This window comes from Salarias fasciatus, chromosome 6, assembly GCF_902148845.1.
Source record: "Salarias fasciatus chromosome 6, fSalaFa1.1, whole genome shotgun sequence".
NCBI lineage: Eukaryota > Metazoa > Chordata > Actinopteri > Blenniiformes > Blenniidae > Salarias > Salarias fasciatus.
Genome location: NC_043750.1, coordinates 18,384,138 through 18,412,133, shown reverse-complemented (window position 1 = coordinate 18,412,133; position 27,996 = coordinate 18,384,138). Strand labels below are relative to the sequence as shown.

The 27,996-nt window shown below is 40.0% G+C and overlaps 4 protein-coding genes and 1 non-coding gene across 6 annotated transcripts; 2 read left to right on the top strand and 3 right to left on the bottom strand.

Moving 5' to 3' along the window:
* Positions 1-10: 10 nt before the first annotated feature.
* Positions 11-16,744, bottom strand: LOC115390046 (dnaJ homolog subfamily A member 1-like). 2 transcript variants are annotated; one of them, XM_030093705.1, is made up of 9 exons: positions 16,732-16,744; positions 5,771-5,918; positions 5,497-5,683; positions 4,866-4,970; positions 4,490-4,717; positions 4,264-4,378; positions 2,400-2,515; positions 1,931-2,031; positions 11-1,645 (listed from the first exon to the last, which is right to left on the bottom strand). In XM_030093705.1, exons 2-9 carry the CDS (start codon positions 5,900-5,902, stop codon positions 1,412-1,414), a joined length of 1,218 nt encoding a protein of 405 aa, XP_029949565.1. In that variant the 5' UTR covers positions 5,903-5,918; positions 16,732-16,744; the 3' UTR covers positions 11-1,411. The 2 variants fall into 2 exon arrangements, with proteins under 2 accessions (XP_029949565.1, XP_029949564.1); XM_030093704.1 differs by lacking the exon at positions 16,732-16,744 and adding an exon at positions 10,297-10,397 and having other exon boundaries at positions 5,771-5,923.
* On the top strand, positions 10,440-15,060 carry LOC115390047 (aprataxin-like). The gene is made up of 7 exons (XM_030093706.1): positions 10,440-10,631; positions 12,923-12,969; positions 13,118-13,396; positions 13,515-13,574; positions 13,696-13,922; positions 14,187-14,290; positions 14,556-15,060. Exons 1-7 carry the CDS (start codon positions 10,502-10,504, stop codon positions 14,705-14,707), a joined length of 999 nt encoding a protein of 332 aa, XP_029949566.1. The 5' UTR covers positions 10,440-10,501; the 3' UTR covers positions 14,708-15,060.
* trnai-aau (transfer RNA isoleucine (anticodon AAU)) lies at positions 15,425-15,498 on the bottom strand. The gene has a single exon. It is a non-coding gene; the product is annotated as a tRNA-Ile (tRNA).
* On the bottom strand, positions 15,852-18,584 carry LOC115390063 (dentin sialophosphoprotein-like). The gene is made up of 9 exons (XM_030093724.1): positions 18,454-18,584; positions 18,086-18,140; positions 17,843-17,890; positions 17,236-17,289; positions 17,108-17,134; positions 16,963-17,004; positions 16,703-16,744; positions 16,511-16,570; positions 15,852-16,428 (listed from the first exon to the last, which is right to left on the bottom strand). The coding sequence occupies exons 2-9, from the start codon at positions 18,137-18,139 to the stop codon at positions 15,979-15,981; spliced, it is 777 nt and encodes a 258-aa protein (XP_029949584.1). The 5' UTR covers position 18,140; positions 18,454-18,584; the 3' UTR covers positions 15,852-15,978.
* Positions 18,585-22,346: 3,762 nt separating this feature from the next.
* LOC115390024 (SPARC-like protein 1) lies at positions 22,347-27,996 on the top strand. Its single transcript, XM_030093677.1, has 10 exons — positions 22,347-22,400; positions 22,513-22,578; positions 22,662-23,708; positions 24,186-24,294; positions 25,164-25,285; positions 25,373-25,493; positions 25,584-25,720; positions 26,940-27,088; positions 27,486-27,634; positions 27,908-27,996. Exons 1-10 carry the CDS (start codon positions 22,347-22,349, stop codon positions 27,934-27,936), a joined length of 1,983 nt encoding a protein of 660 aa, XP_029949537.1. The 3' UTR covers positions 27,937-27,996.

Below are 27,996 nucleotides of genomic sequence, written 5' to 3'. Positions count from 1 at the left end.
ATAACACTAATTCAAAATTTGAAATAACATTTAATTAGAAAACATGACCACAAACAGGTAGATCCTTGGTCCTGACACAGATAAAGTTAAATTAAGACCTCAATGACAAGTATTATAGGTGAATTTTGCACTGGATTCCCCTGATGTCATTAAGACTTAAATATTTGCATCATTTCACAAGAACTGTCTCTTTAACTCCTCCGACGTGAGCGTGGTTAAATTCTGCATTATCAAAGGCAACAAGAAATTAAAATCAAAACTGCATTAAAAAGTCACTTCAAGTCATGGTAAGACCTTGAAAACAGGCAGACACTTCAATGAGGTATGAAGTTTGCTGATCTTCACCCCTACAGCCCATTTGGCATTTGAAGGGACAAATATGAAAAGTAGACACTTATTGATTGCCAACAACAGTGTAATACAACAAAATGAAAAAAAAAAGTTCTTAAAAGGAAAAACCCCTAAAGTTGTACTGATTTTAAAATTACTTGACTACAATGAATTCAAAAACCATCTACAACCGATTCTCTTCACTGAAAATAGGTGCAACATTGCACTTCATAGGCCAGGAGGATATTTTCAACTTAAAACATCACAAGGCAGAACAGCGTCACACTTAATCAGCCCCGGTGTGTTGCCAATAATTAAGACTTCCTTATGCAGGGCATTTTACCCCACGTTGACTCCAATAATAAAACATTCCCAGCAGGGATGTGAGACACAAATCATGCCAAAATGGAAGATGCTCATCTGTCCATGTGACATGACACCCGGCGTTTCCACACACCAAGGACTGCAGTAAACGTGAAGCTTAAATATTAGTTGGAATAATTCTGCTGTTTAGTGGAATGAACCCAAACGTTTTCCCTGCCAAAGGGTCAAATGGCTTGAATGCCGTCGCTCAGGGTTCACGTAACGCCACCCTTGACCAATGAAAAAGTGGTTCACAAGACTATTTTGGGAAAAAAAAAAGAAAAAGAAAAAAAAAAGGTACCTTGACTCAGTCATTGTTGGCATTACGCTGGCAGTCAGGGATTAGACTAACATTTTTCACCCTCAGTGAAACCAGCCCCGATCTCTACTCACAGTGGAAATGGATATAAGAAAGAAAAAAAAAGAAATTAGCAGATCAAAATAAGGTGCTGGAGATGACAAGGAATCCAATTCAGCAGGATCTGACTTCAAGCCCTGGAACTTGAACACACTTCCATCTGGAGAATATCTAACCAGGGCCGAGGCACAGTTAGAACTGAGCTTGACTTTAAAGAAACGAAATCATTTTAAGGAATGTGACAAAAAAAGAAAAACAAAGTGCACAAAATTTAAAATGCACACACAGAGGGAACAAAAAGGTGCTTCGTATTAGAGATGAAGACTTGGGTCTCTCGTACAAGCAGTAGTGGGCTGTGGTTTATGACGTCTGGCACTGAACGTCGCCGGCACTGGCGTAGTCGTCTTCATCCACGCAGTAATACTGAGGCCTGCGCCTCCGCCTCCTCTCCAGGTCGCAGTCCTCCAGGTCGGCGTAGATGTAGAGGTCGTCGTCCATACTCTCCGCCTGCTCTGCGTTCAGCTTTTCGGGGAGGTAGCGCTCCAGCTCTTTCAGCTTGTTCTTGGGGAGGAAGTTGGCTTTTGGGAACACCACCTGGCGGCAACAACCATCCACAGACTGAGGACACACTTAATGCAACATGTATGGATTTAGCAGAGCTGTCAGGTTGGACTTTTTTTTTCCAATTAGTGAATGGACTGTGGCCCAGATGGTAAGGTGTTGCAAACAGGCATTAATGAGTGTGTGTGTTAGCTTCTGCAAAACAAGAGATCTCAAGCATGTGTGCTGCTTCGCCGCTTTCATATGAGAAGCACAACATAACCGAGACATAGAAGGGGTTAGGAGATTGTAGTAAGTGGATACTGATGGAGTTCTTACTGAAAAGTGAATGATGAGGCGTCCTTTTTCGAACGGCCTGCGATACGTGGGCATCCCTTCATTCAGGACACACTTAGTATCTCCAGGTTTGATCAATTCCCCTGTGATTAGAACACAGTGGTTGAGTTAGTGATGTGAGAACTTATTATATACATCCTCTGTTGTATTCCACCCTCTGCTGATGCCTGGCAGATGAACATGAGTTCAAATTCTAATTTATTCATAGTCGAAGGATTTATAAACAGACCACGAAATACTATTAAATTCAACAAATAGTAAAACGTTAATCTGTTAATCACTTTTGAAGTTGTGTACACAAATGCTTGTATCTTTTAAAGGAAGACTAAACTCAACCCTCAATGTACGGAGCCAAAACAAAAGAAAAACCTGATTAGAGCATTGCCATGGATTAGTCTGAATGCCAATGGAAATCGGCATTCAAATAAATGTTAAGTGGCAGCAGATCTACCTGGATGGGATGTGATGAGAAGAGTTCTGTTGTCCAGTGTTGTGACGGGTTTTTTGAAGCCACACAAAGCTTCAACGAGCTGCAACTCCATGGACATGATGAGGTCCTGTCCCTTCCTGACAGCAACAAAGACAACAACAACATCCCGGAAATGTTATTAAGGAGTGAGAACAAGTGCCGCTGCTGCAGTATCTGGTGTAAAAGCAGTTGAGTTGAAAATCAAACATGTTCCACAGAAGACACAAACTAAAAGAAATGTCAATTCACACTCTTACAAACCAAAGCTTAAGTATTAAACTAGGGATGCACATTTTATATCTTTTCTATGACCGATAACCGACGCCCTTTAATGCGTTGCGCATTGGTCTGCACGGACCGATCTGCGGACGTCCGCGCAGCAGTCAGAATTTGTGACCGCGTTGCGCGCAGGTCGCGCATCGCCAGAGCGCCACAGCAAACAAAACATGATGGTAAAAGTGACGGCAGCCGGAGCTCCAGCCTGATCGCTCCACACACCAAAGTGAAAATCTCGTGGACGGAGACAGCAGACTGTCTGGAGGGAGGAGAAGGTCTGCCGACAGAATCGCTCTGGTGCCGCCCCCGCGATTCAGAAAAAAAAAAAAAAAAAAAAAGACTAAATAAACTTTAATATTAAATGATAACATACTGACAATGTATGTGCTTAATTTTCTCTAAATAATCTGTGATAAAGGAGCAGAGAAACAGTCTGTAGTGCCGGAAAAGCTTCTCAAGGATGTGTGGAACACTGCGCCTGCGGAACGCACACAGGAAGAGTGTGCGCATCGGTGGAGCGCTGAGGCTCCAAAGCGACGCATGGATGACTTTTGAACGCCCTGTTGAGTGGTTACACACCACCATTTAGAACAGGGGTGGGGAACCCTGGTCCTGGAGGGCCGCAAACCTGCATGTTTTCCATGTCTCCCTGCTTCAACACAGCTGATTGCAATGAGGCTCGTTATCTGGCTTTCTGCTGGACTTGGCCATGAATCTTGATTCGATTCAGGTGTGTTGAAGCAGGGAGACATGGAAAACATGCAGGTTTGCGGCCCTCCAGGACCAGGGTTCCCCACCCCTGATTTAGACAGATCACCATTCCGAAATACCGCTATTCCGACACGCAAACGTCCCACTATTCCGACACGGAAATGTGCGCTCCGAGTGAGTGACTGACTCGGCACAGTCTGGTGCTTAACTGCAGATTTACAATAACAGCAAATTCTCATCTAAAATGTAAAAAAAAAAAATAAAAAAAGCTACAAGATTTAGATATAATTAACAGTACTTTAGGCTTCAATCATCTCCTATTGTTTTTTAAATTATGTCGAGAGTGAGCGCGCTGGTGATCTGTGTTCTGATTAATTTCCAAAATAAAGTTTTAGCTTCTGAAATCCGATTTTTAAACAGTTTTGATGGAGCTTAATATTTATCTGGATGATGCGGCTTCATACCGAACCATTTCACTGTGAATCTGGACGACCCGCGGCGTCTGGAGATAAAAAATAATATTCAATGTAACGCCGGTTTTGTGCCACATGCGTCAATGCACACAAAGATACACACCCTCCCCTACTGTATAACATGAAGGCAACTGGAATTAATCAGTGAATTAAGGTGTCATCTGCAGTGCAGTCATTGATATCTGTCGTATAATGCCAGCGTGCATAAACACACGGCTCTGTGGAGAGCTCCGCTCCAGCTGGGGCTTAAAAAAAAATAACCGATAGTATTAACCGGTCAAAGTTCCAGTCATCGGTTAACGATTAAACGGTTAACCATGTGCATCCCTACATTAAACCAGAACATTTTAAGCAAAAAATATGTCACGCTAATATGACATGATTACCTGGTGAAAAGTGGGTGTTCTCGCATGTCCAGAACAATGACGATGTCGCCTGGTTCCAGTCCCGGCTCCTGGTCTCCCTCTCCATGGAAGACAATCTTCTGGCCATCTCTCATTCCTGCAGCAAAGAAGTCACCACTTCATGACAGGAATTGCAAAAAAAAAAAAAAAAAAAAAAAAAAACACTGATGGACTTCGCTTTTTGTGGTCTCCTTTTATCCCCCCTCACCTTTGTCGATGTGCACCTCTAGGATTTTCTTCTGTCGCAGGATCTTGCGGCCGGCACACGCCTTGCAGCGGTCCTTGTGGCTGATTCTCTGGCCCTGCCCCTGGCAGCCCTGGCACACCGTGGACACCTGCTGCACCATTCCCAGGACTAACTGGTGAACGCGGATCTGGACTCCTGTGCCGTGGCACGACATGCACATCTGCGCGGCTCCTTTACGACTCCCGTGACCTGCAGACGGAGAACGCCTGTCAACGCGCTGGATTACAAAGTTCAGGACTATTTATGACGGATGTTTGATTTGGCGATAAAGCGATTGTCTTTGCAAGGCTGTCGCTGAAGGAAAAGTCAAAGCAAATACGTAACGACGCAGACGAACCTTCACATCGTTCACAAATGGCGTTCTTCTGGACAGAAAGTTTTCTTGTTGCTCCGTTATAAAGCTCATCCAGTGAGACTGAAATCTGATGAACAATATTCTTTCCTGTGATGGAAGGAAGCAGAAAACTGTCACAAAATGTTTTTTTCTATGAAAGAAACAAGGAAACATTTCAAAGGTATCAGTTTTCAATACCCTCAGTTATATTTCATTGTGGTATACACATAGCGACATTTTAGAGAAGTCACAATCTTTTTATGAAGAGAAGTCGACTCACTGACCGGGTTCATACTATTTCACACTATACCAATACTTCACCAGCCTAATCACTACTGAAGCTCCTGAATCAAAGTAACCTAAAACCCATAAAGCCAAAGCCCACTGCTTCTCCTGTGTGGGCTGAAAGTAGAGGACCAAGATCCCAATGTGTACATCTGATAAAATTACTCATTTAGATTCTTTTTGTAGTTTGAAAACATCACAATTTTGTATCCAAATAGAAATCTCAATAAACACTTCCTTATGGACCCGTGCAGGCCTGTGAAGATATATTCTGACATCTGTATCGCAGTCAGACACACTCAACTCCACTCTTGACTCTTGATGGTTATTTACTCCAACATCTTTGTACCTTTGCGCTCTCTGTGCATCCGGCTGCCTCCACCGAAAAACAGGTCAAAGATGTCCATGGGTGACGCAAAGCTCCCACCGCCTCCGCCGGTCCCTCCTTCCTTTATGGCCTTTTCGCCTCCGCGGTCGTACACCTCTCTTTTCTTAGCGTCTGACAGCACCTCATAGGCCTGTGAGATCTGCTTGAACTTTGAATAAACAGGAGAATCACAAATTAAAAACAGTGCTCCGTGAATGCTGGACAATCGTCTAGAGACGATAACGGCGGCACTTACTTTCTCTCCTTCGGTCGGGTTTTTGTCAGGGTGGTATTTTAAGGCAAGTTTGCGATAGGCTCTTTTCAACTCATCGGGAGTAGCGGAGGGCTTCACGCCCAGAGTGTCGTAAAAAGCAGTTTCCTTCACCATGTTTGCCTTAGATCAACTGTCCTGGGAAAGGAATAAAGAAATATTTAGAAAACACTGAAACTCTTTCATTCTGACATGTTCGTGAATGCAGGAAAACAAAAAGCAAACAGGATGAATTCAAACGCTTAAACTAAATTCTGCCTATCGTTTAATAAGATTTGCATTTAGTTTGCATGTTCACCCTGTGCATGTCTTGGCTGTCTCAGAGTGTTTTGGTTTCCCCGTCAGTACAAATCATGCATTTATTGAAGTCATTATCTCCTTTGGCAACTGCTATTGTCAGAGTTGTTTCCTGATCAATTACCAGTAATTTTCACTACATTTTCACTGTTAAGAGTTTAGTTTATTTATCATGCCATAAAATACTGGTTTGTCACTAGAAATTCTGAATAAAAACCATACTTTTCAGTATTTATAATATTCATATTATTTACTGTTTAACGTTCTTTTAATTCTTGGACAATGCAGTGCTGATGTGATGACTGAATTCCTCCAGAAGGGATGGATTAAGTCTTACATCCCAAAACATTATGGTATCGTATCAAGGGGTGTCCTCAGATAGTCGACGATTCGATGATTCGTTCGAAGGGGCCTGATTCGACTGCCAATCACGCAGTCGAAGCATCGAAAAAATGTGGTTATTAAACGAGGACCATTCCATTACAGCTGTATGGGGGTGCTGAATGACTGATTTTACATAGAATTGCTTGTTTTTTCCCCCAAATAAACGTGATATAAAGCCTATTTGATATACATGTTAGCCTATCAAATACACTGTGGAAAAATTTACTTAACTTGTAGTTTTATTCAATATTCTATCTATTTACTGTTTGTGAATGAACCACCATGGTGAGTGGCACAATCCGATTTTGCGCAGAGCTCCGTCACCGAGCAGCATCTCGGTGGTGATATGGCTTAAAGGTGCTGTAGGCAGGATTCCGCATCTCCGCCTTTGACCCATCTAAGATGGCAATTTGAAACCCAGCACAGCCAATCCTGTTCTGTTTTCTCTGACATCACGCCCTTACGCAAGTTAAGCCCCTCCCACAAGAACGTGCGACCAACACCCCTCGCCCAATCACGGTTTAGAGCCTCAGGGGCTCTTCTGATTGGTCAAAGATACCTGGAGCTGTCGAGATTCCTTTTCAGCTCAGAACAGAGACAGATGGAAACGCTGCGCCCTCGCGGGAGTGCAATTATGCTACACTCCTAAAGGATTATCAATGGATACTCGAACATTTAATCCAAAGAAAACACAGAAAAATTAGCATTGACTAGCAAAATCCTGCCTACAGCACCTTTAACTTTAAAAGGCTCAAAATGTCGGAAAAAAAACAAAACAAAACAAAACTTCAGACCAAGTCAAAGATGATCCAAAAAAAAGTCAAGTACAAGTTGTGTCCTTTCATATCACACCACAACAACATGGCTTTCCACCTTAAACGGGTAAGTTGCCAGATAATTGGGCTACTAAAAGACGGTTCTGTTACTCAATTCTCATTTTTAATGCTGACTTTTATTTCGTTTAATTGTAATATTTTAGCTTTTCATTATATTACTATTATTTATCTAAAAGGCGAATTCTATTTAATTTAGTGTTTGTTTTTGCATGGATGTTGCGCTGCGAAACGGACCAACACAGCTCAATTAAGCCTACTTCATTTAATTTGAGCAGATAACGTGAGAAACTGTTTAGCCAAAAAATGTGAGCTTATCTGCAGAGATTATAGACACAAATTACATGCTTTAGCCCGTTTGTTAGAAGTGAGTTTGGTTATAGTCATTTGAACTATACTTCATTTGTTTGATGTTTAGAGTTACTGACGCTTTGTTCCAGTCTGTGTTTCAGTGTGTAGGAAAAAAATAAGTGTTGTTTTACCTGCCTGCGCTGTTTATTTATTTATTTTTTTATTATTATTAGTGCAATCAGGGCCGGCTGTAGGCATAGGCGCCCCGACGCTCCGTGTGCCGTGTGAGCACCGCTCTGCACTGTGCTGCGCTGCTCCGACGCCCTGTGTAGGCATGCTCCGCCAAACAAGATGATAGATTCGACTATCAGTCGTCTACTGGCAGGATCCGACTAATCAGATTCGACTATGGAAATTCTTAGTCAGGGACACCTCTAATCATATCACTTTAACACTATTTTTCTAATCATTTCATAATCTTACCATTTAGTAGGCTAAAAACCAGATATTAGAAATTAAGATTTTTTTCTCTTCATTTTGCTGGTTCACCTTTGAAATGTCCCTTTTCTTAACTGTTGTTCGTGTTCCTGTTTTTTTTTTTTGCCCTTGCTCATTTAGTCTTGCTGTCGTATCAATCTTCAAGTGAAACACTCTGACTTCCATCAAACATACATGACATATGTTATAATCATCACAAACAGAAACCCCCTCCTCCCCTTCCCTTTATCAAACAAAGATGCGTTTCGAGCCAGCCGCAATCTTTCTGCTGATTGCTGCTTATTTTGTGAGCGTAACACTGGACTACAGCCTGTAATGTGGGTGGGAGGAGTTTCCTCGGGGGAAAGACAAGATTACCATTTTTGAGCTTCGATAAATATTTGTCATTTTGTGCACTTTCTCACAGAAACGTTGGAAACTTATGCAACACAGGTTCAATAAATTCTGTTAGTGTGAATGTGCATGCAGGTATATGGTTTTTATTTATTTATTTTTAATAAAAACATATTAGTTGTGGTATAACTTTTAGGTCTCACATTGCACCTTCTTCTCCTGCCAGGGCAAGTTGGCCTGAAGAACGTGTGTCAAACACTATTTTGGTGAGGGAACCTGTTAGATGAGTATTTTATCAAGTGCACTCTTATCACACTGAATGAGCTCAGCCAGGCAGGATTCTTCCTCCCTTGTTTTCTTTGATGAAGGTCAGTTTGTCCTGCAGCAGCTTGAGAAACTGCTTGAGATGAGAATAAGTCAAATATTAACTCAGTACTTTCGGGGGTGTTTTTAAGTCTGGGGTTGAAGGAATTGCTTGCATTACCGAGGCGTAAGATTCATCTTAGTTCAGAGGCCACACCTACGTCAACTGGAGCACAGCTGGGTTTGACCAGTAAAACCTTCAAAGCGAAAAACTGTTTGAAACAGACTTGATGTTTCTGGGGGATGCTCAATGCATTACTGAGGAACAGTTGACACTGATCATAAGGATGGGTCACTCCTTTTCGGTTGTTAAGTAGAGAGCATGACTGTATAACAATGGGCCCGAGCAGTGCTACCTTAGCACCAGTTTAGAGGGCCTGGAGCCGGGGCTGAGGAGGTGGAAAAGCAAAGAACCGGGGATCAGTCTGGCTCTGGTTCTAACCTAGCACTGGAACCAGCTGGGTGGAAAAGAGCCACCTGTAAGCTAAATATTGTGATGGTGGAAAGAAATACTGCAGCTGAAGATGACCATACAATCAATGACAGAGGCTCACATCACCCCAGGAAAAGAAGCAACAAATGTAAAGTTATTGGAGGAAAACCGTCGTGAAGTAAATAAATGGATTAAGTCAGTCCATTAACCACAATCCATAGAGACAAGTAAATCTAGCATATCTTCTGTCCTCACCTCCCAAAAAAACAAATTGACAACTGAAACAAAGTTCTAAAGAGCAGTCTTGGTCTCATTGGGTGATCTTTCTACTTCATTGAATAGAAAAGTCAACCAAGGCTGCAGCCGCAGGAGGACTGACCAAACTCCAGAGATAAATTAAACTGGTGCGTCACGACTGCCTTATTCTACAAAGCGCAACAATGTAAAACGCTTATATAGTTTTAAACTGTGAAAAACTTTCTAAAACTGGCACACATTCGTCTACTTCTATCTAAATTAATCAGTCCGTGATTTATTTAACGAAACCGATCCAAATAAAATCTATTTGATTTGAATAATTGAATCGGTGAAATATGTGGGTATTACCGATCAATGGCTTCCAACAGCGTCTCCCTTACAGCTCACGGTGAAAAATGAAACACCGCTGCTGTGATTGGAAACGAAAGTCATCAGCACAACAAACGGGACTTTCACTTTCCAGGAACCTGTTGTCTGTCTCTCACAAGTTTAACAACACGTCGAAAATTATGTAGAAAAATAATGTGTGCGCAACATTTCCTAATTAACCGTGAAGTTTTGGGTCAATATTCTAGAGAAAACAAATCTCGTTGAATTTTTTTTTCATGTTTTCTCCAGACTTGTCCGGTTTTTTAGCCGGTTAACGGGAGCTTAGGCAGAAATACATAACACACGAGGGGCTCGGACTGGGGGAGCTAACAGGCCCGTCGGAGATATACTTTAGATACGCGGGCTAAATCCGAGCCACGGGCCTCCCGCAGCAGAAAACCAAAACCATCAGACGGGGCACAGAGTTTGTGGATATGAAGACATTTTCCAACCTTGCGTGAAGTCTTTCGGTCCCTGGAGAGCTCGGGGATCTTCCACAGCTTCCAGAATCTTCTCCGTCTCCAACACGCCAAAACAGTCGCGCGCAATGACGTCACATGTCTGCGACGCGGCAGGACTGGTCAACAAATCGAGCGTGGGCTACGTGCAGCTCCAATGTAGCTTTGAAGAAAGAACTCCGTTCTTAAAAATGATAAAATGCCCACCTGCTATCTCATCAGCGAGGAGGGCGCTCACAGACCCATCAGGCTGCCTCATTTACAGACGGTGGTCTTGGGTCGAGGACCCGAAACGACCATTAAGGACAAGAAATGCTCTCGGCAGCAAGGTAACTTAGGTTTATCTCTTTAGCTACTTTAGCAGGTAGCTTATTGACCCTGACAAAGATTCTAAAATTAAAATAAACTTTACGTTCAATGTTTTACATGTTCCCACATGACTGTGTACACCTCATACATATTTTACAAATTTGAGCTTTGAAAATGTTCAGTTTTCCACAGTTCAGTACACATCTATCTATCTATCTATCTATCTATCTATCTATCTATCTATCTATCTATCTATCTATCTAGTATTCTGCAAGAGTAGTTTTTTTTCTAATTCTTAATATTAGTTCATAATTCTCCCATCAACATTATCGAAATGTGCAATAATTGACTGTTGTGTGCAGTTTGAGTGTTTTTCATACCTGAGTGCTTTTTTTTAGGAATTTTATTGTTCTCTTTTAAACGTTCTACTTTCTTTACGGCCTGGTCACAATCAACATTGACTCCAGGTGGACAGCAGACTAAAAAATTCAGCCTCAACAAACTGTGCCAATTTTTATTTTCACTACACTACAGTTTTCGAGCAATCATATGCAAAAAAATTAATCCAGTAATCTTATTTGGTAGTAAAATGGTGATCAGTTAAAGATGTCGAGGTAAAATGGGGTATGGACTCTACATTAGCATGACTTGGATAGCATAACAAGAGTTAAAACAGATGAAGAGCATCACTACAACTTAATAAACTCAGTTGTTTGTTTAATTTAGTAAAATATAAGAACAGAACTCTGCTTTATTGCCCATCAAATGACCACAAAAGACTCTATAACATGCAAATGTGATGAAATATGTGGAAAATAAATAATCTTTTCTGCAAACTTAATATAAATGTCTGCACATACAATTTGCACATTGCTGGATTGCTGTAATTTATGTTTCTTAACTGATTTGTATCAAATGAACAACAACAACTGCATTATTTCTGAAATCTGGAAACTCAGAAGTTTGTAAAATGTCCTATCGGGCCGATGAATCGGCCAATCCGATGAATCGGTCGACCTCTAAGTGCAGTGAAATAACATAAAGTCACTGAAATTGTTGTTTAAATTATCTGGCAATTACCATTACCAAATTTACCAAATGAGAATTTTCCCGTAGCATTATGCGAGTTATTCAAAAAGAGGAATTTTGGAATTCAAAGTCCTTGCTTCGATTCTCTGCGTTAGTTTTCTGTGGGTAAAAGATGTACTTTTAGGCAAATATGTTGTCTTGAGAGTTGTAGATAAATACACCCCTTTTCAACATGCTCACATGTTCCAATAATATCAAGAATTTCAACTTCTAAGTGGAATAACAAAATGCGAGGGTATGGACACTACATGGGGTACGGACACTACAATTGCAAACAACAGATCCCATTTGCAACTATTGTAATATTAATTGTGTATCCACACAACATATCATCATTCAAATAGTGCTACCCAGGTATATAAAATAGAACATTCAGCTCAAGCCAAATACATAGTAGTAATGAGGAACTGGATAGGGGTACGGACACTACCGGAAATTCTGGACATCAAGATACTATATTAGTTCAGCCTTTGTAACTTCATAGATAGTATATTGCTGATGCTATTTTTGGTCAGAAACTGATCCAATACCATAATAGATATATTTTAGACATGGCCTTGGCTTATATTGTGCTTATTTAAAAAAATAAGTCTCCATTAAGTCAAAAATCAGCTGAAATAGAGAAATATATAACGAGTTGAGCTTCCAGCTTCGCGGAACACAGCTCGGCTCCCACAGCTCGAATTTGCACGAAACAACCTGCAAAATAAAAGTAATCACATCCATTATCAAAAAACATCACAGTATTTCAATATATTTCTGATTTCCTTTGAAAATGAAGCTCCTAAAATTCAAACAGTCTTGTTTTGACCAGATATAACGCCCTTTTTCCTACAAAAAACCTTACATCAAATCGTCTTGGCGAAGATGATCAATGAAACATGCAGAAATAAATGCATGTTGTTGTTTCAGTAAGCCATTGGCTGTCCAAACACACTCTCAAATGCATTCAAACATTAGCCTACACCACATTAGAAGACAATAACAACACACACAATACATTTCACAGGAAGATTGTGACCAGGCCGTCTAATATACTTACACCGTGGCACACGTAAAGACTGTACTTACAGTATTGTTGCAACAGCAAACATTGTTCCAAATCTGATCCAAACTCTTTGGAATGTTTTAGCTGATTTGAATGTAGAAATAAGAGATTTGAGAGCACCTGTAAATTGGTGTTCATGATGTACTTTCATCAACACTTTCCTCTCCCAACCAGTGGAACTGAAAGCAGAATGCAACAAGGGCTACGTCAAAGTTAAACAGGTAAGATTAACAGAATCACAGAATTTTAACTTGAAACGAATATAAATATTATATGAAGGTTTAAACAGGATTGTTATTTGAATGACTGACAGGTTTTCTTACTAATTATTAATTACTCTGCCTCCCTTCTTCCATCTCTGTACTAAAGCTGGGTCCAAACCCGACCTCAGTTGATTCTGTGGTGGTGGGTAAAGGCAATGAAGTGAAAATCAAGCCTGGACAGCAACTCCACATTGTCAATCAGCTTTACCCATACACGGTACAGTTCAAAGAGGACTTTAGTGGCAACAACGGTGGAACCAAGAGACCACGAGAGCAAGCGTCAGAGGACAAAGAGAGCCAAAGAGAGACTCAGAGTATGAAAGCAGCCAAACACGCAGAAAACAGTCCTGTGTCAGTGAGTCCGGAAAAAGTCACAAAAATGAATGTGAGAAAAAAGAAAAGATAATCCTGTTTTTGAAGTGTTGATTTTATTTATTTTTGTATTTTATGAATCATTTTTATGGATGGTGTAGAAGAAACATGTCGCCTGATCTTTGTTTCAGGAAAATGTTGGACATTGGAGCCAAGGCCTGAAGGCTTCAATGCAAGACCCCAAGATGCAGGTAGCTATCGTCATTACAAATATTAAAGTTTCGTTTAGAAACTTCAAGGTACTAGGAATTTCATTGTGCAGTTCATTTGACAATGTTTCAGTTTCCATCAATAATCTTTTCATTTTTCTAGGTATATAAGGATGACAAAGTAGTAGTGATTAAGGATAAATATCCCAAAGCACGCCACCACTGGCTTGTCCTCCCATGGCAGTCGATTCCCAGCCTGAAGGCACTGCGTGCTGAGCACTGCGATCTAGTGAAACACATGCATCAAGTGGCTGACCGGATGATTCAGCAGTGCCCTGATAAAAGCTCGCTGCGCTTCCGCACAGGTTACCATGCCATCCCAAGTATGAGGTATGTATAAAGAATGAATAGACACAACATGACCTGATATGCAAATATTATGAATCCGTATTTTATTTACAGTACAAAAGGGACATCTTATCAGTGTTTAATGTGAAATATTTTACTATCTTGGAAGATAATTGCTCATAGCTACATCTAAATACTAAAAAATTATATGTGAAAAGTATTCAAATATGAAGATAAGGACAAACATATGACCTTCAGGTGATACAGACATACAGGGTATCTGATGCTGGTTATGCTCTCTTCCAGCCATGTTCACCTCCATGTGATCAGCCAAGACTTCGACTCTCCGTGTTTAAAGAACAAGAAGCACTGGAACTCCTTCACAACTGAGTATTTCATTGATTCTCAGGGTAAGAGCAAATGTGTCCAGTTATATTTTGTCCCTTGTAATTCCTACAACCTTCTTCCAATCTGGGTGTGAAATTTTTAACGCAATCAAAACTGAGACACTGCACTTAAAGTCCATTTTCATTCACATCTTGAATATGTTTTGGTGAACAGCATCGTCATATAGATGGACCCAACCGTTACTGGTTGAGGGCTGTTATAATTTGGTCATTACAGCAACTTAGCCTTTCTATGCACTGATCGCATGCCCTGTTTTTCCTCCGACAGATGTCATTCGAATGCTTGACATGAACGGTAAAGTCACTGTTAAAGAAGGCACCAGTGAGCTGTTGAAACTACCTCTCCGCTGCCACGAGTGCCACAAAGAGGCTTCCACGATCCCAGCTCTCAAAGAGCACTTGAAGTCACATTTTCCTTGATGAGAACACGAGTTCAAACAAAATTCAGCGCTTCAAATGTTGAATATTTGAATAATAGTACATTTTTTGACGGTTGACTACAAATTTGTTTTGTGAATTGATTTTGATAACATATTAGACTATATCAGGGTTTACATTTAAAGATGTAGTCACGCTTTCAGTTGAGATTTGTTGATACGTTGAAGATAGATGTCAGTTTGTAGATATCTTTTATGTTGGACTTTTCCTGTTTCATACCAAGACAGCCATTCTAAGATTGGATCATTTCATTCACTGTCTTTGAATTTTTATGTTAAAATGAAAATTTTCGAAGAAATAAGTATTGTTTTGTTCAATAAAAAAAGTGAATAATGGTTTGTTTTAATTTCTTATAAGTGAAAATAATGAAACAGCACCAGATTCCTTACACAAAACACCAGAAGATACTGGGATAATTTTTGTAAACTGTTGTTTTAGACATTGAGTGCTTGAATCACATTTTTCATTCTGATCAACCAGTATGAAGTGGACATCATAGATGAGTTTAAATAACACAGTGGGGACCTTTGTCGCCATCTAGTGGTATTTTATGTGTAATTCATAAGAATAAGAAACAAAAGGGCATTAAAGGGCTTTAAATTAAAGACTGACAATGATCAGACGGTGTATAGTATTGATTGCCCATTTTAATGTATTTAATAAACGCAAACATTTCCTTGCGCGGAGGAAAAGCTGTGATGGCCCGTACGGGGATCGAACCCGCGACCTTGGCGTTATTAGCACCACGCTCTAACCAACTGAGCTAACCGGCCATGCTTTCTGGGCAGATAACCTGTGTTTTTCAATAGGGTGTGGGGATATATTAGGAACGCTTCCTGTTTTCTGTAAAATATTAAAGATTTCAGGACAATATGCCTCTCCAACAGCGTAATATATGAAAACTTTGCTTTTGGGAAATTCATTCTGCAACTGAGGCGCTAAGCAGTGCTTATTTATGGGACGAGACCCCTGCCAGAGAAAACCAAACACAGGAAGACTGGAAGAACATGCAAACTCCACACAGAATTACAGCGGTAATTATAGAAATTATGTGAGCCACATCATTTTGGTAAAAAAGAAAAAAAAAGTTTATTATTTATCAAAACAAAGTAAATACAGAGGACATATCTTCACAATAGATTTCACTTTCAAAAATATATTAGCTGAGAACTGCAAAAAAAAAAAAAAAAAAAATGTACGAACAATAGTGCTGTGGCTTATAGAGGACATCAATGCTGGCCAAGCGCAGACGATCATCTCAGAATGAACTCCCTTTCATCCTCTACTGGCATCATCAGATTGTCCACAGAGAAATGAGCATCGTCTCCAACACTCTGGAAGAAATACTCTTCACTTTCACAGCTCTGCGTGCCGTTCACACAGCCGTTGTCTCGCTCCAGCTCAGCACTGTCGCTGGCTTTACTCTCCTCTGTGCTGTTGCTGGCATCCCTGCTTTCGCTGGCGTTGCTGGAGTCTTTGCTCTCATTACTTTCACTGCTGGTGCTCTCGCTGCTGTCCACCACAGCTGGAGCAGCAGTTTCATCGCTGCTGTCGCTGCTGTCCGAGGGGTTTCCCCTGCTGCCGGAGGTGTGTGTGGGCTCGCTCAGCTCATTGCTCAGGCTTTCCGATTGACCCGTGACCTCTGTGCTGTTGTCCACTCTGCGCAGGACTTTGACCACACTTGCGAAGACTCGCACCCAGCTCTAAAGCAGAGGAAAATCAGAACCTTGTGTTATTCTCTTTGCTAGAACAGGACACAGCTTCGAATCAAACATTTAACCCCACCTTTCGAACGTTCTCCTCACTGCCCATGCTGTCGTCTCTTGTCTCATCCTGAGAGTCCAGCTGTGGAGAGTCAGCAGGCCAAGTGAACCAAAGCGATACCAGAATAATTCAAAACAATACATCAATAGTAGGCCCTTCACAGATAAAAAAATAATGATGTAGCCACCGGTTTCACAAAATATCAAATTTTACCTTGTCATTCTCATCTGATTGGCTGTCACTCCCCTCTGAAGTCTGTTAAGGAGAAATCACATTTTAGCGAGCAGTGCCAGTCAGAAACCATATTTAACCTAACATGTAACTAGTTTGTATACTAAGTAACAGATTGCTTATTGTTTCAAAAAGACGTGTCTTTCATTTAACATGAAATGAAATGTAACAAAAATGTTTGTTACATGTTTCAAAATGTAACAAATGTGAAATCATCCAATTCTTTGAGGTTATAGGCCCACCTTGTCTTCTGATGAGGTTTCATTTGATTCAGACTCTGAGCTCTGTACAAAAAAAAAAAGAGAAACAGTTACAGGATGTGAACAGTTTTTTTTTTTTTTAATGTAATGAGTTTTTTACATCTATTTGATAGATAAATGAACTCACTTGACTTGAGGTGACTTCCTCAGAGCTCTGCAACACATGCACATACAAAAGTTTCAGATTAAGTGAAATTCCTCTTTCTAAGAAGAAAATCCATTAGGCTCTACACGTAGAATAAATGTGTGTATTACCTGAAGCTCTGAGGTGTCGTTTTCCACCGATTGTGAAACAGAGATACTTTCTGTCTGGAAAAGCAAAACAAAGTGAGCAAACACCATCTTGTGTCTGATTATACCTTACAACTGCAGTCGCAACAATTTGAGCATTCATTTAAAATCCATCGTTCATGTCAAGCACTGCTCGGGCAAGCCGTTGCTCCACGGAGCAAAAAAACTGAAGTAAACAATAGTTTCTGATGAAGCACTTGTCTTGGTGTGAAGAAACACCTATTGTGTCTGTGGACTTCAGCTTCAGTGCTTTTAAGAAAATTAATGTGCAGCATATATATATATATATATATATATATATATATATATATATATATATATATATATATATATATATATATATATATATATATATATATATATATATATACATACATATATATATATATATATATATATATATATATATACACACATATATACATATATATATATATATATATATATATATATATATATATATATATATATATATATATATATATATATATATATATATATATATTGTCATCTATAAAGACTGTAGTGTGGTGCAGTGTAGGCACAAAACAGGATGCTGCGGAGGACTTACAGAGTTCGAGTTCTGTTCACTTGATTCTGAAACAGCACTGTGAAAGATCTGCCATGAAGAAAAAACATATACATCATTACAAAGAAATAGTAGAAAAAATAATTTATCCATTTGTTATTTTGTCAGGTGGGCATGTGAGATTAATCAATGAAATAGTTGAGGATCATTCCAAGAAAATTCATTGCAAAAATAAAGAAACTCCTGCACATAAGATTCAGGTTCACTTTTCTTCTACATACTTACCGGATTGGCAAAAACTGCTCCAATCAGGCAAAAAGTTATGATGGTCAACTTCATTCTATAGCAGGAATAAATATAAACATCATTATTGTTGTCAGTTTTTAAAAGCATAAAATAGTCTGTTTATTGCATTAAAAAAATCAAAACTAAATTTATAGAGTATATAGTATCGTAAAACTATCAGATAACATTGCTTGAAAATGTCAATGATACTCAGATTTTACTGCCTTCAGATCATAAATCAACACAAATGCTCAATATGACGAAGTGAAGGAGCATCAGTAAAGGTTCAGAGATATCGCACATGCAAGAAGAACTAATGGGACACTTTTAAAATCAGCAAGACAAATGAAATCATGCAGATGAATTACCTTTCTGCCTGTTAGACTCAGAGTTAGTGAGGGAGACTAGTTGGTTCTTGTCTAATGTACAACAGCAAGGAGGAGAATCCAGTGCCTGTTCTGAGCCGTATAGACGCTGGTGGCTGAAGCACTAAAATGTGTGGATATGCAGAAGGAAACTCCAGGAGTCCCATATATAAGTAAGTAATCTTAATTAAGGTGGTTACATCACTTCCTTCCGGACCTCTCTCCCTCCCTCTCTCTCTCTCTCTCTACATATGAAGGTATATGTGTTCCTGCAGAAGAGCGGGAAAAAAAAGAAAAGAAAAAACACTCACATGCATGCACACAGATTCATTGAGTCACTGAATTTCCTCCGCCCCCTCTCCAGTCTTTAGTGAAATATAGCTTAGCGTAGTAAAACATAGGGTTTGTGGTCTGCTGAGAAAACAAACTCACCCACACAGGGAGGAAGAGAGGGCCAGACGAGGTCTGCTTGTTTCCAGTGAAATGGATGTTTTGGACATGTAATTGTGGTCTAATAATGAAATTATGAAGAGCATGTTGGGGTTCTGTGAGGACGACTTCTAGACACTTTGGCTTTGATACGAAAACATAAGAAAAATAGTTAACTAATGTCTCCCTAGTAAAGTGAATAGACCTGCTCAAACATCAGAGTTTGTCACAAACACACATTAATGTTTAAGCGCACAGTGAATTTAATGTAAAAAAACAAAACAAAACAATGCGAAACCCTATTTTGCAACCATTGGCCGTCAGTGTTACATGAGGTTTCTGAAAAATGCGGTCGTTCTTGGAAATAGGGCAAGTACAGTAGAAATCCTAAAAACAGCCTCATGTATTTCCGACCTAAGGCTCATAACTGCTTCCTGGATATCCTTATATGGCCAAGCCCGAAAACAGGATCACAGAATTCCTTGTTTAACCTCACGCTGGATTTCGACTGTGCAAAAGGAACTTGTAATTAGACTGGATGTTCACCAGTCCTGAATTATCCTCTAAAGCCACAGGGGAGGAGTGTGGAGAAGTTGATTGATGCTTGTTATTGCACACAGACAGTCAACAAAATCTGTGCTTTCACCCAAAGGTTACTTAAGTTTTGACTCCATATTACGGCTCCTTGTTGTCTGTATATAACTGATATTAGTGATGGAACTGACACTGTTACTGCAGATCAGTCATCAATGATTACAACTACTATGATGGTGCAAAAAGCCACATCATGCCAACGAATCCACGAGAAGCAGCTGCTATTCAGAGGTGCATTCACATGGAAAATGACTGTAGATCTATTATGCATCTGTCATTTATAGCTTTTGATTTTTAAAAGTGTTCTTTTGCTGCCATTCCCAGTGAGGAAAACTTCCCGGGACCTTGATGTAGAAATGTAAACTTTGGGACTCAGACGCACTCATACAAATTCCACTCAGGTGACCCTGAACCATCTTTCACTTATATTGCAATGAGTTTAGGATGTTGACCCTTCTGAAATCACTGAGTACTTCATATTTCAAATTTTATTCTTCTCTGTTTAATCATAAGTCACTGTATGTTATAGTTTATCCTTCAGTTTGTGATTCTTCCATCTATTATGTCTTGGTCTCCATAAATTCCTGTGGGTGATTTCAAGTCAAGGACAACAACTTCACCTCTAACTGGCTCTTTTGATATATATATATATATATATATATATACATGTTTAAAATGATGCAGTGTTCTCTCTTTTTGCTCTTTTCCTGTCTCGATCTTCTAACCTCAGCCAACAATGGCAGGTCACTGCTCACGCTTGTATCAACTGTAGGCAGTTTGTTATGCGTGCATGTTGTTTTTAATGTTGTCATTGATTAAATTTAACCGAGCTGCTGCATTAAAATTACCTTGTGAAGCAAGATCAATAGTCTGTCCAAAGGTGAACATCCCATGCTGATTGTGTTGTGAAAAGCTTATCAATGGATATTAAAAGAATTCTATGACAAATATTTGTCACTGATTTCAAAGGAAAAGATCTGTTAATCTAGTGACATCTAGCGGTCAAGGCTGTGCATGATTTCTAAATCAAGGCAACATGCTCACAATGGTTTGAATTGGCTTCATCCAGACACTAGAGACACTTTCACAAATAGATACAGAAATTCACTCTAGCACAGGAATTTAAGATGACAAGAATCAACGGCAACAACAATGATAAAAATCCACAAATTCCTCTTTTGCGATGATGATAATAAAGATAACATTGATAATAATAAGGATGGATTTATGAGATGCTCAGTTTTATATTGTAATAGGTCACCTTTTATCATGTGTGACTTACAGTGTGGATTTTTGGACTAAATTAAAGTTTAATGTGGGACCTTCCTCTCTCCCTTTCTCTCTCTCCATATCCCTGTCACCCAAAAGCCCTCCCAAAGTTACCAATGGAGTCCTGGAGTGTGTGTGTGTGTGTGTGTGTGTGTGTGTGTGTGTGCGTGTGTGTGTGTGCGTGTGCGTGAGTCTCTCATCCAGTTTGTGTGGACAATGTGTGTGCTGTCTTGAATACAAAAGGCGGTCTTCACAGGTTCAACGCAGCCACATACTGGTGTTTGTGCAGGAATCCCATTTTTGTTTCCACTGCCAGCCTCAGGTAAAATGTTTATTGTATATTTATTACCGATTATTGATCATTATTATTTTTTATTATTTTTATATTATTTTGTCATGCAATTTATCAGTAATCGAACCAAAGTGTGTTTGTTGTTTACTTATAAGTTCTGACGGCAGTAATTATTGTTGACTACATATTAACTTTAAATATTCTGTCAATACTGTGATCTGCAGGTAAGCACATGTAAAATATTATTTTCTATGTGGAAAAGAAGCAACAGTGCAAAACTCTGAGTGTTAAAATGAAAAGCAGATAAGAGTGAAGACACAACTAGCTGTCCTTCCAAGGTCACGAGTCACTCGGTCAGGGTGAAAGGTGCAAAAATTTCTGTCAGAAGATGTTATTATGACTATAAAAAGAGTACTTGCTTCAGTACTTCAAAAATAATGTGGAGCTGCAAGGATGCATTCCATTCATGTGTAGTAAGAGATACTGCTGAGCATTACAAGTGATGGGAAGTCAGAAAAATAAAGTCTCGCAAAGTTTTTCCAGTTTGTTTTCTTCTATATTGTACTTCTTACTGCTAAATGTTTTTCTAAAAGTCTGTGGAGGTTGTTTTTGTTTTGCAACCCTTCCAGAACTAATTTACACTACACAAAGTATGGACAACTTTATTGCTGTACTTATTTCAGTTTGAATAAAATACATACAGCATTTACAACTATCATAAGTATTAACATAAAATTGTGTGTGCTCACTATACAATGTCACATTTAAACTGTAAAAATGCTACTGCTACTGCTTTCACTTGTTGCTATATTTCTATATGCACGGTGACCGCGGCTGCATCTTTCTCATGTTTATGGCGCTGAAACATGGAGCCATCATTCCGCTGGACAGACTCCCTAATGTCTGTTTTGTTTCCGCTCACAGAGACAAAAAGTTTGTGGACTTAGTCAACTTTTTCCAGTCTGGTAGCTTCTGATGTTTACTTTAGCGCTGAATGTGACTTTGGAGAGCGAGGCGCATCTCGGAGGCCTGTCGCCTTGACAACAGTGGAGGCCGGTCCCACAGCCCTGCTCGTGATGAATGTGCTGGCAGCATACAGATGCATTCATCTGCTTCAACTTTGAAAGATGTGCCAAGTTCATGTCTTTGTCTGTGTGTGTTAGAAGTCCAGATATAATGCACTGATTGTTTGTCTTTCTCATGTTTGCCTAATACGTTTCTCAGAAATGCAAACTTGCAGGGACTTTACAATGCTGTCATGTTTGAATGAATTTCACCAGATGTTGTAAACATTCATTTTATTTTGACAGGTATGAGGGCCTGCTTAGTATTCCTTTGCTTACTGGCAACAGCACTTCCCTTGACTGTGAGTAGAATATATATCTGTGCACATATCTTTATATCAAAAGTCTGTTTAATTAAATATTGTGGTTTATTTCATGCAGATGAATTTCAATAACTATTGTCATAATGTTCAGGTAACAAGTAAACCTCATGGAAAGCACCATGGATTGCATAAAGCGCTACAAACAGCCAAGGAAAAGGTAAAGAAGTAGATTAAAGTGCTTGAAACACTGTGGATGATTGTACATGATGGAGCCAATGTTTTTCGTCTATCTTGGTTCAGGATTTAATCACAGAAGAGACCAACAAGCCCCAGATTCTCCCCACTGTGATCACATTTGAAGCCAGCAGCCAGGAGCAGGAGGATGAAGAGCTGAGCTCCCAGGACAACGCCAACAAGGAGGAGGAGAAGTCGACAGAAAAAAGAGGGAAAAGCACAGCGGTTCTGTTGAGTGAGGAGGAACTGGTGGACCTCCTGCAGGGAGAGGAGGAAGAAGAGGATGCAGAGAGAGAACAGGAGGAAGAGGGGCGTGAAGGAGAGGACGCCGGGAAGGAGGTGACTGAAGATGACAAGACTGAGGCAGAAGAAAAGCTGGATGAGAGCTCAGAAACAGATGAGGAGGTGATGGAGGAGGCAGAAGAGGAAAGAGCTGTGGAAGATGTGATAGAGGAGGAGGTGGAGAAGATATCCAGTGAGGAAAGGATGGAAGAACCAGCTGGGAAAGATGAGCAGGTGACACCGTTTGAGGACATGGATGGCAGTGCAGAATCAGAGATTCCTGTTAATCTTGATTATGCTGCTGATAGTGGCATTCTGCAGCCTCTACACAAAACCCACACCGAGACCCTAAAGTCTACTCCAGAAATAGGTATTTCAGAGACTGAAGAGAAGAAATCCAATGAAAAACAACCAGCCGACATGGACAGTGACCATGAGCAAAACATGCAACAGACAGAGGCGGCCGACAGCGAGGAAGTGTTGGACCAGAACAAAGACAAGGAGCAACCAAACAAACAGGCAGAATTAAATGTCAAGAAGAAAGAACCCGAAACAAATGTGGACCCTCAAGAACCAAAGAGCAACGCAGAGCTCGAATCGAAGTCCCGGCCATCTGGAAAAGAGGAGGAGAAGAGTAAGAATGAGAGTGGAAGTCACACAAAGGGAAAGGGCAAGAAGCAAAAGAAAAACCAGAGGGCGAGGAAGCACTCGGTACAAAGAGATGAAGCACAGCAAGGAGTCATCCAGAGCCAACAGGACGCCCCACAGTCTGATGGGAGCAGCACCGACAACACCGTCCACAAGGCAAAGAGGAGGAGGGCTGGAAAATGGGTAAATGCTACGGATCACACGATCATGATGAAGCCGTGAAATGTGTTTCTTTTAGTGATGAACTCACACTTACGTCAGGGTTTTTGTTTCACAGCTGCTAATGATCAGTTATTAACATAAAGTAACTTTTCAGTGTGAAGCAAATGCAGTTCATGGTAAAAAATAATAATAATAAAAAAAACTCTGTAAACCAGCATCATTAAAAATACAAGAGTCTGTAAAGTTCAACAGTACAAGTGCAATATAAGACAAAAATGTCTTGTGAGAAGACAAAAATGTGAAGAAATGCAAAAATAAGACCAGCACACGATGAAAATGAACAAAAAGTTGTAATACAAACCATTTCTAACTGCCCCCAAGTGGCAGAGAAGTAACATGTGGTTATTTTGTCTGGGATTCAGTTTTGCTATCATGAGCAATTATCTAATCTCTGTGTTTTTTCTCCTCCCCATTCCTCGTTGATTATATGTTTTCTAGGGTCCTTTGGTAGGTGTGAACCCAGTGCAGATTAGAGCGACAGTGGAACTGTTCCCCCGGTCCAGGCCTTCTCTTGGTGGAGGAGCACATCTCTCTGAAGCCCCCGCTGGTTGGTGTTTATTTCTGTTCACTTATCATTTGAAACGTCCTCATCAGCGTCCTCTGAATAAACTATTTTATCGGAACCTCAGAATACAATGGAGATGTTTATTCTAGATATAATAAAGGAAGCAAACAAAGACAGGTAGCTCTTGGCAAAGAAGAACCAGGAGTCAAAATGCACTGAAGAAAATGTCAAATCTTGCAGAGTCAAAGAAGCATCGAGCTTGAAATCAAGGCATTGGTATTCAGAAAAACACTGCTGTGATGTTCACATTAGTTAGCTGAAATCTGAGAATCAGTGTCAGTTTTTATCCTCAATACTTTTTTCATTCTGTGCTTAAAGGTCAAAGAAAGACTGGAGCCAAAATCCTCATTTATTTGAAAAATCTATACAAATGAAGATCAATCTTCTGAAAATAAGCTTGGGAATTGTTCTACTATCAAAATGTTTTTTACGTGAAACATATTTCTAGAACTGTCTGCAGGGTTTAGGTGACAGAAGGCCTTTTAGTGTCTGGTCAGCAGCCGCAGCAGACTTTATACCACATACGGTATGATGCACTATCCCAACAGTCTTACAGGGGAATCTGCTGACGGGATCATTTTGCTCAAACTTCCGCATGACTAGTGACCCTGGGCTTCACGGTCACTACCAAAACACAGGCCCCGCAGGCTTAAGGAGAGAATAAGTGAGATCAAGTTGAATTTAATCACTGTGCCAACTCTAATGACAGAGGAATGTAGAGGATGGAGTAATGTGGTTACAGCTTGTTGGTTTAAAGTCGGATGAAACTAAATCACAGCATTTTATCATTAATATCACAGTTTTTTTTTTAAAAAGGTGGATAACTTTGCTGTGTTTTTCTTTTTTTCAAGATCCATGTGACAACTTTCGGTGCAAGCGTGGGAAAACATGCAAACTTGACGAGGACAATAAGCCAGGCTGTGTGTGTCAGCAACCGTCAGAGTGCCCTCCCAGTGTCAATGAGTTTGATCATGTAAGTCCTCAACATCTGCTGATGAAAAACTATGAAGTTTGGCTTCTGACTACACCAGTATTGTAACATTTTTATTTTTTTCTAAAGGTTTGTGGAACAGACAATAAAACATATGACACATCCTGTGAGCTCTTTGCTACTAAATGTAACCTGGAGGGGACTAAGAAAGGACACAGACTTCACCTGGACTACACTGGCTCATGCAAAGGTCAGTTCAAATAACACAAATATCATAGCAACTGAATGGTTTAAGCAACAAAACATACAACCAACAACAACATCTTCTCCTGTCTTTCAGTGATCCCTTCATGTGAGGACTCTGAGCTGGTCCAGTTTCCACTACGAATGAGGGACTGGCTGAAAAATGTGCTGCTGCAGCTGTATGAACATGACGTGGTGACTCCCGGATTCCTCACTCCGAAACAGCATTTCAGAGTAAGAAGCGTCACTAAATGTTTTCTATCCCACAGATAGAAACTGCATTTAAAACAATCCCTATATGACTTTGGACTTACTGTTTTTCTTAAAGAAATATAATCCCAAAAAGCAGAGGCGGAGCGTGGGTCTCAGTACAGAGGGGGCAGAGCATTCTCGACTGGCCATTATGATCGTAATTTTACCATTCAAACAATACCTCATGCTACCATCAAACAACACACTAATGCTCACTTTTATTGAGCCAAGCAAACCTATATGCCTCAGAAAGCAGAACAAAGTCACAAACCAGTTCACAAACTTGTTCTAAACAACAAATACACATAGGCACGCACACACACACGCACACAAATACAGCCTGGCAGCTGTCAATCTCAGAGCGTCCGCTGTCCATGGTGCTGAAAACTCAGATAAAAACTCACGGGTTAGATCTGTACCATCTTTGATACAGCTTAAATATAAAATGAACACAGCTGGTCAAAAATTACACAACCTATTCAGATAGATATAGACACAGCTATCTATATCTTTTGGAATTCACGTATATTAGAAAAAAAAAATAGACTCTGCGGTCTTTTATAGTTGAGAGCAACACAAAGCACATTCAAATAGGCAGGTGTTTAAGACCACAGCATTCTGATAAAGATAATATTTTTGAAGGTTTCACTGACTCACCAATGGCTCCGATGTTAGGTTTTGGGTAGTACCGCTAGCGGCTAGCATAGTGTTTAGCATACTGTTTAGCTTCCCTCCAAAGAGTTCAGATCAAGTGCAAAAGAAAGAACTTGTTCATGCTGCACAGCCAATCAGCGCTGGCTTACAGCTCTGATACATTCATGGACAGTCGTAATGTAAGAATTGGCAAATTGTAGCCCACACTCATATGCGTATACCTTCTAGCACACATCGCACATTTTATTATAATAATTTATTTACGAGTAAATGTGAACACATCACATGAAAAAGGGCCCTATGACCTTGTGGGCCCTGGGGCGACCACCCCTTTGCCCTCACTCTGGCTCCGCTACAGCCAAAAAGAGAATGCAAATTTTATGCGACCATTCCTTAAAAAACAGGATTTCCCATGAGATGTCAGAAAAATACTACCTTTGATAAATCTATAAACTACTGTTTACTACAAGTTAAGCCAAGCTGTAAGATGTACGCTAGCATTTTTCTTCAGTAAAGATGCTAAACTGTGGTTTTCTGTGTTTTTCAGGTGAAGAAAATCTTCGAGAGTGAACGGCGCCTCCATGCTGGTGATCACTCTGTTGAGCTGCTCGCACAGGACTTTGAGAAGAACTATAACATGTACATCTACCCTGTACACTGGCAGTTTGCTCAGCTGGACCAGCACCCTTCTGACAGGTACATTACACTTCTAACTTTTTAATCGTTTTGTGACGGACTGCTGGCTGGGATCAAATTCTGACTCCTAAAATCTAAGTCAAATAAAGGGACGATAGGCAATAGTTGGATGAATATAGATGCTCATTTGGATCAAATATGTCTATAGGGTGTTTACTGCGTTTCACAGGATATTCGTATATGAAGTCAGTGTATGTTGAAACTAAATCCACCTATTGCTACATCTCTTCTATACATATTATGTCCAGACTCGGGTTCAAGCTGGAGCCTTTTTTAGTCTACAAAAACAGAGTGAAGCCAAAGAAAGGCTTCATTAACCCAATTTGGTAACTGTTCTCTCAATCTCTCAATCATGACATGCTTTAGTGAAAGTTAATTTTCTGTTCACTTCATGCAGGTTCTTGTCCCACTCAGAGCTGGCCCCCCTCAGGGTCCCTCTAGTGCCGATGGAGCACTGCACTTCACGCTTTTTCCAAGAATGTGATGCCGATAAAGACAAACAGGTGTCCTTCAAAGAATGGACCTCCTGTTTTGGTATCAAGAATGGTGAGTGCAACTTTCTGTCTGTCACTGAAACAATGACCGAAAGAGTGTTTTTCAACTGAGTTACAAAACTACCTTCATAGCCTATTGTTATAAAATAAACTATATGATGATTTCAAAAGCAGCAAGTTAATTATTTAGGTGCAAATCCAAGTTTTGGTTATTTATTATCACATTAATGAAGCTGAAAAATTGCAAAATTCTACTCCTGTAATATGTAACCTCTTCTTCATGATTGTCTGTATGCCAAAACTACTTAACTTTTTATCTCCACAGAGGATATGGATGCCAATCTACTCTTCTGAGCTTTGTTTCCAAGAGTATCTCCAACCAGTGGTTGTGGAAGCTGCTTTATTACACAGCCA

Excerpts from the sequence above, each read along its gene's own strand:
- LOC115390063 (XM_030093724.1), bottom strand. The coding sequence starts at position 18,139 with ATGAAGTTGACCATCATAACTTTTTGCCTGATTGGAGCAGTTTTTGCC. Across the intron at positions 17,891-18,085 it reads GAGCAGTTTTTGCCAATCCG|ATCTTTCACAGTGCTGTTTC; the intron begins GTAAGTATGTAG and ends TCTTCATGGCAG. Across the intron at positions 16,571-16,702 it reads AATCAGATGAGAATGACAAG|CTGGACTCTCAGGATGAGAC; the intron begins GTAAAATTTGAT and ends GACTCTCCACAG.
- LOC115390024 (XM_030093677.1), top strand. The coding sequence starts at position 22,347 with ATGAGGGCCTGCTTAGTATTCCTTTGCTTACTGGCAACAGCACTTCCC. Across the intron at positions 25,286-25,372 it reads GTGTCAATGAGTTTGATCAT|GTTTGTGGAACAGACAATAA; the intron begins GTAAGTCCTCAA and ends TTTTTTCTAAAG. Across the intron at positions 27,635-27,907 it reads CTGTTTTGGTATCAAGAATG|AGGATATGGATGCCAATCTA; the intron begins GTGAGTGCAACT and ends TTATCTCCACAG.
- LOC115390047 (XM_030093706.1), top strand. The coding sequence starts at position 10,502 with ATGCCCACCTGCTATCTCATCAGCGAGGAGGGCGCTCACAGACCCATC. Across the intron at positions 10,632-12,922 it reads GAAATGCTCTCGGCAGCAAG|TGGAACTGAAAGCAGAATGC; the intron begins GTAACTTAGGTT and ends TCTCCCAACCAG. Across the intron at positions 13,397-13,514 it reads AAAAAGTCACAAAAATGAAT|GAAAATGTTGGACATTGGAG; the intron begins GTGAGAAAAAAG and ends TCTTTGTTTCAG.
- LOC115390046 (XM_030093705.1), bottom strand. The coding sequence starts at position 5,902 with ATGGTGAAGGAAACTGCTTTTTACGACACTCTGGGCGTGAAGCCCTCC. Across the intron at positions 2,032-2,399 it reads TCTCATCACATCCCATCCAG|GGGAATTGATCAAACCTGGA; the intron begins GTAGATCTGCTG and ends TTCTAATCACAG. Across the intron at positions 1,646-1,930 it reads GCCTCATCATTCACTTTTCA|GTGGTGTTCCCAAAAGCCAA; the intron begins GTAAGAACTCCA and ends TGTTGCCGCCAG.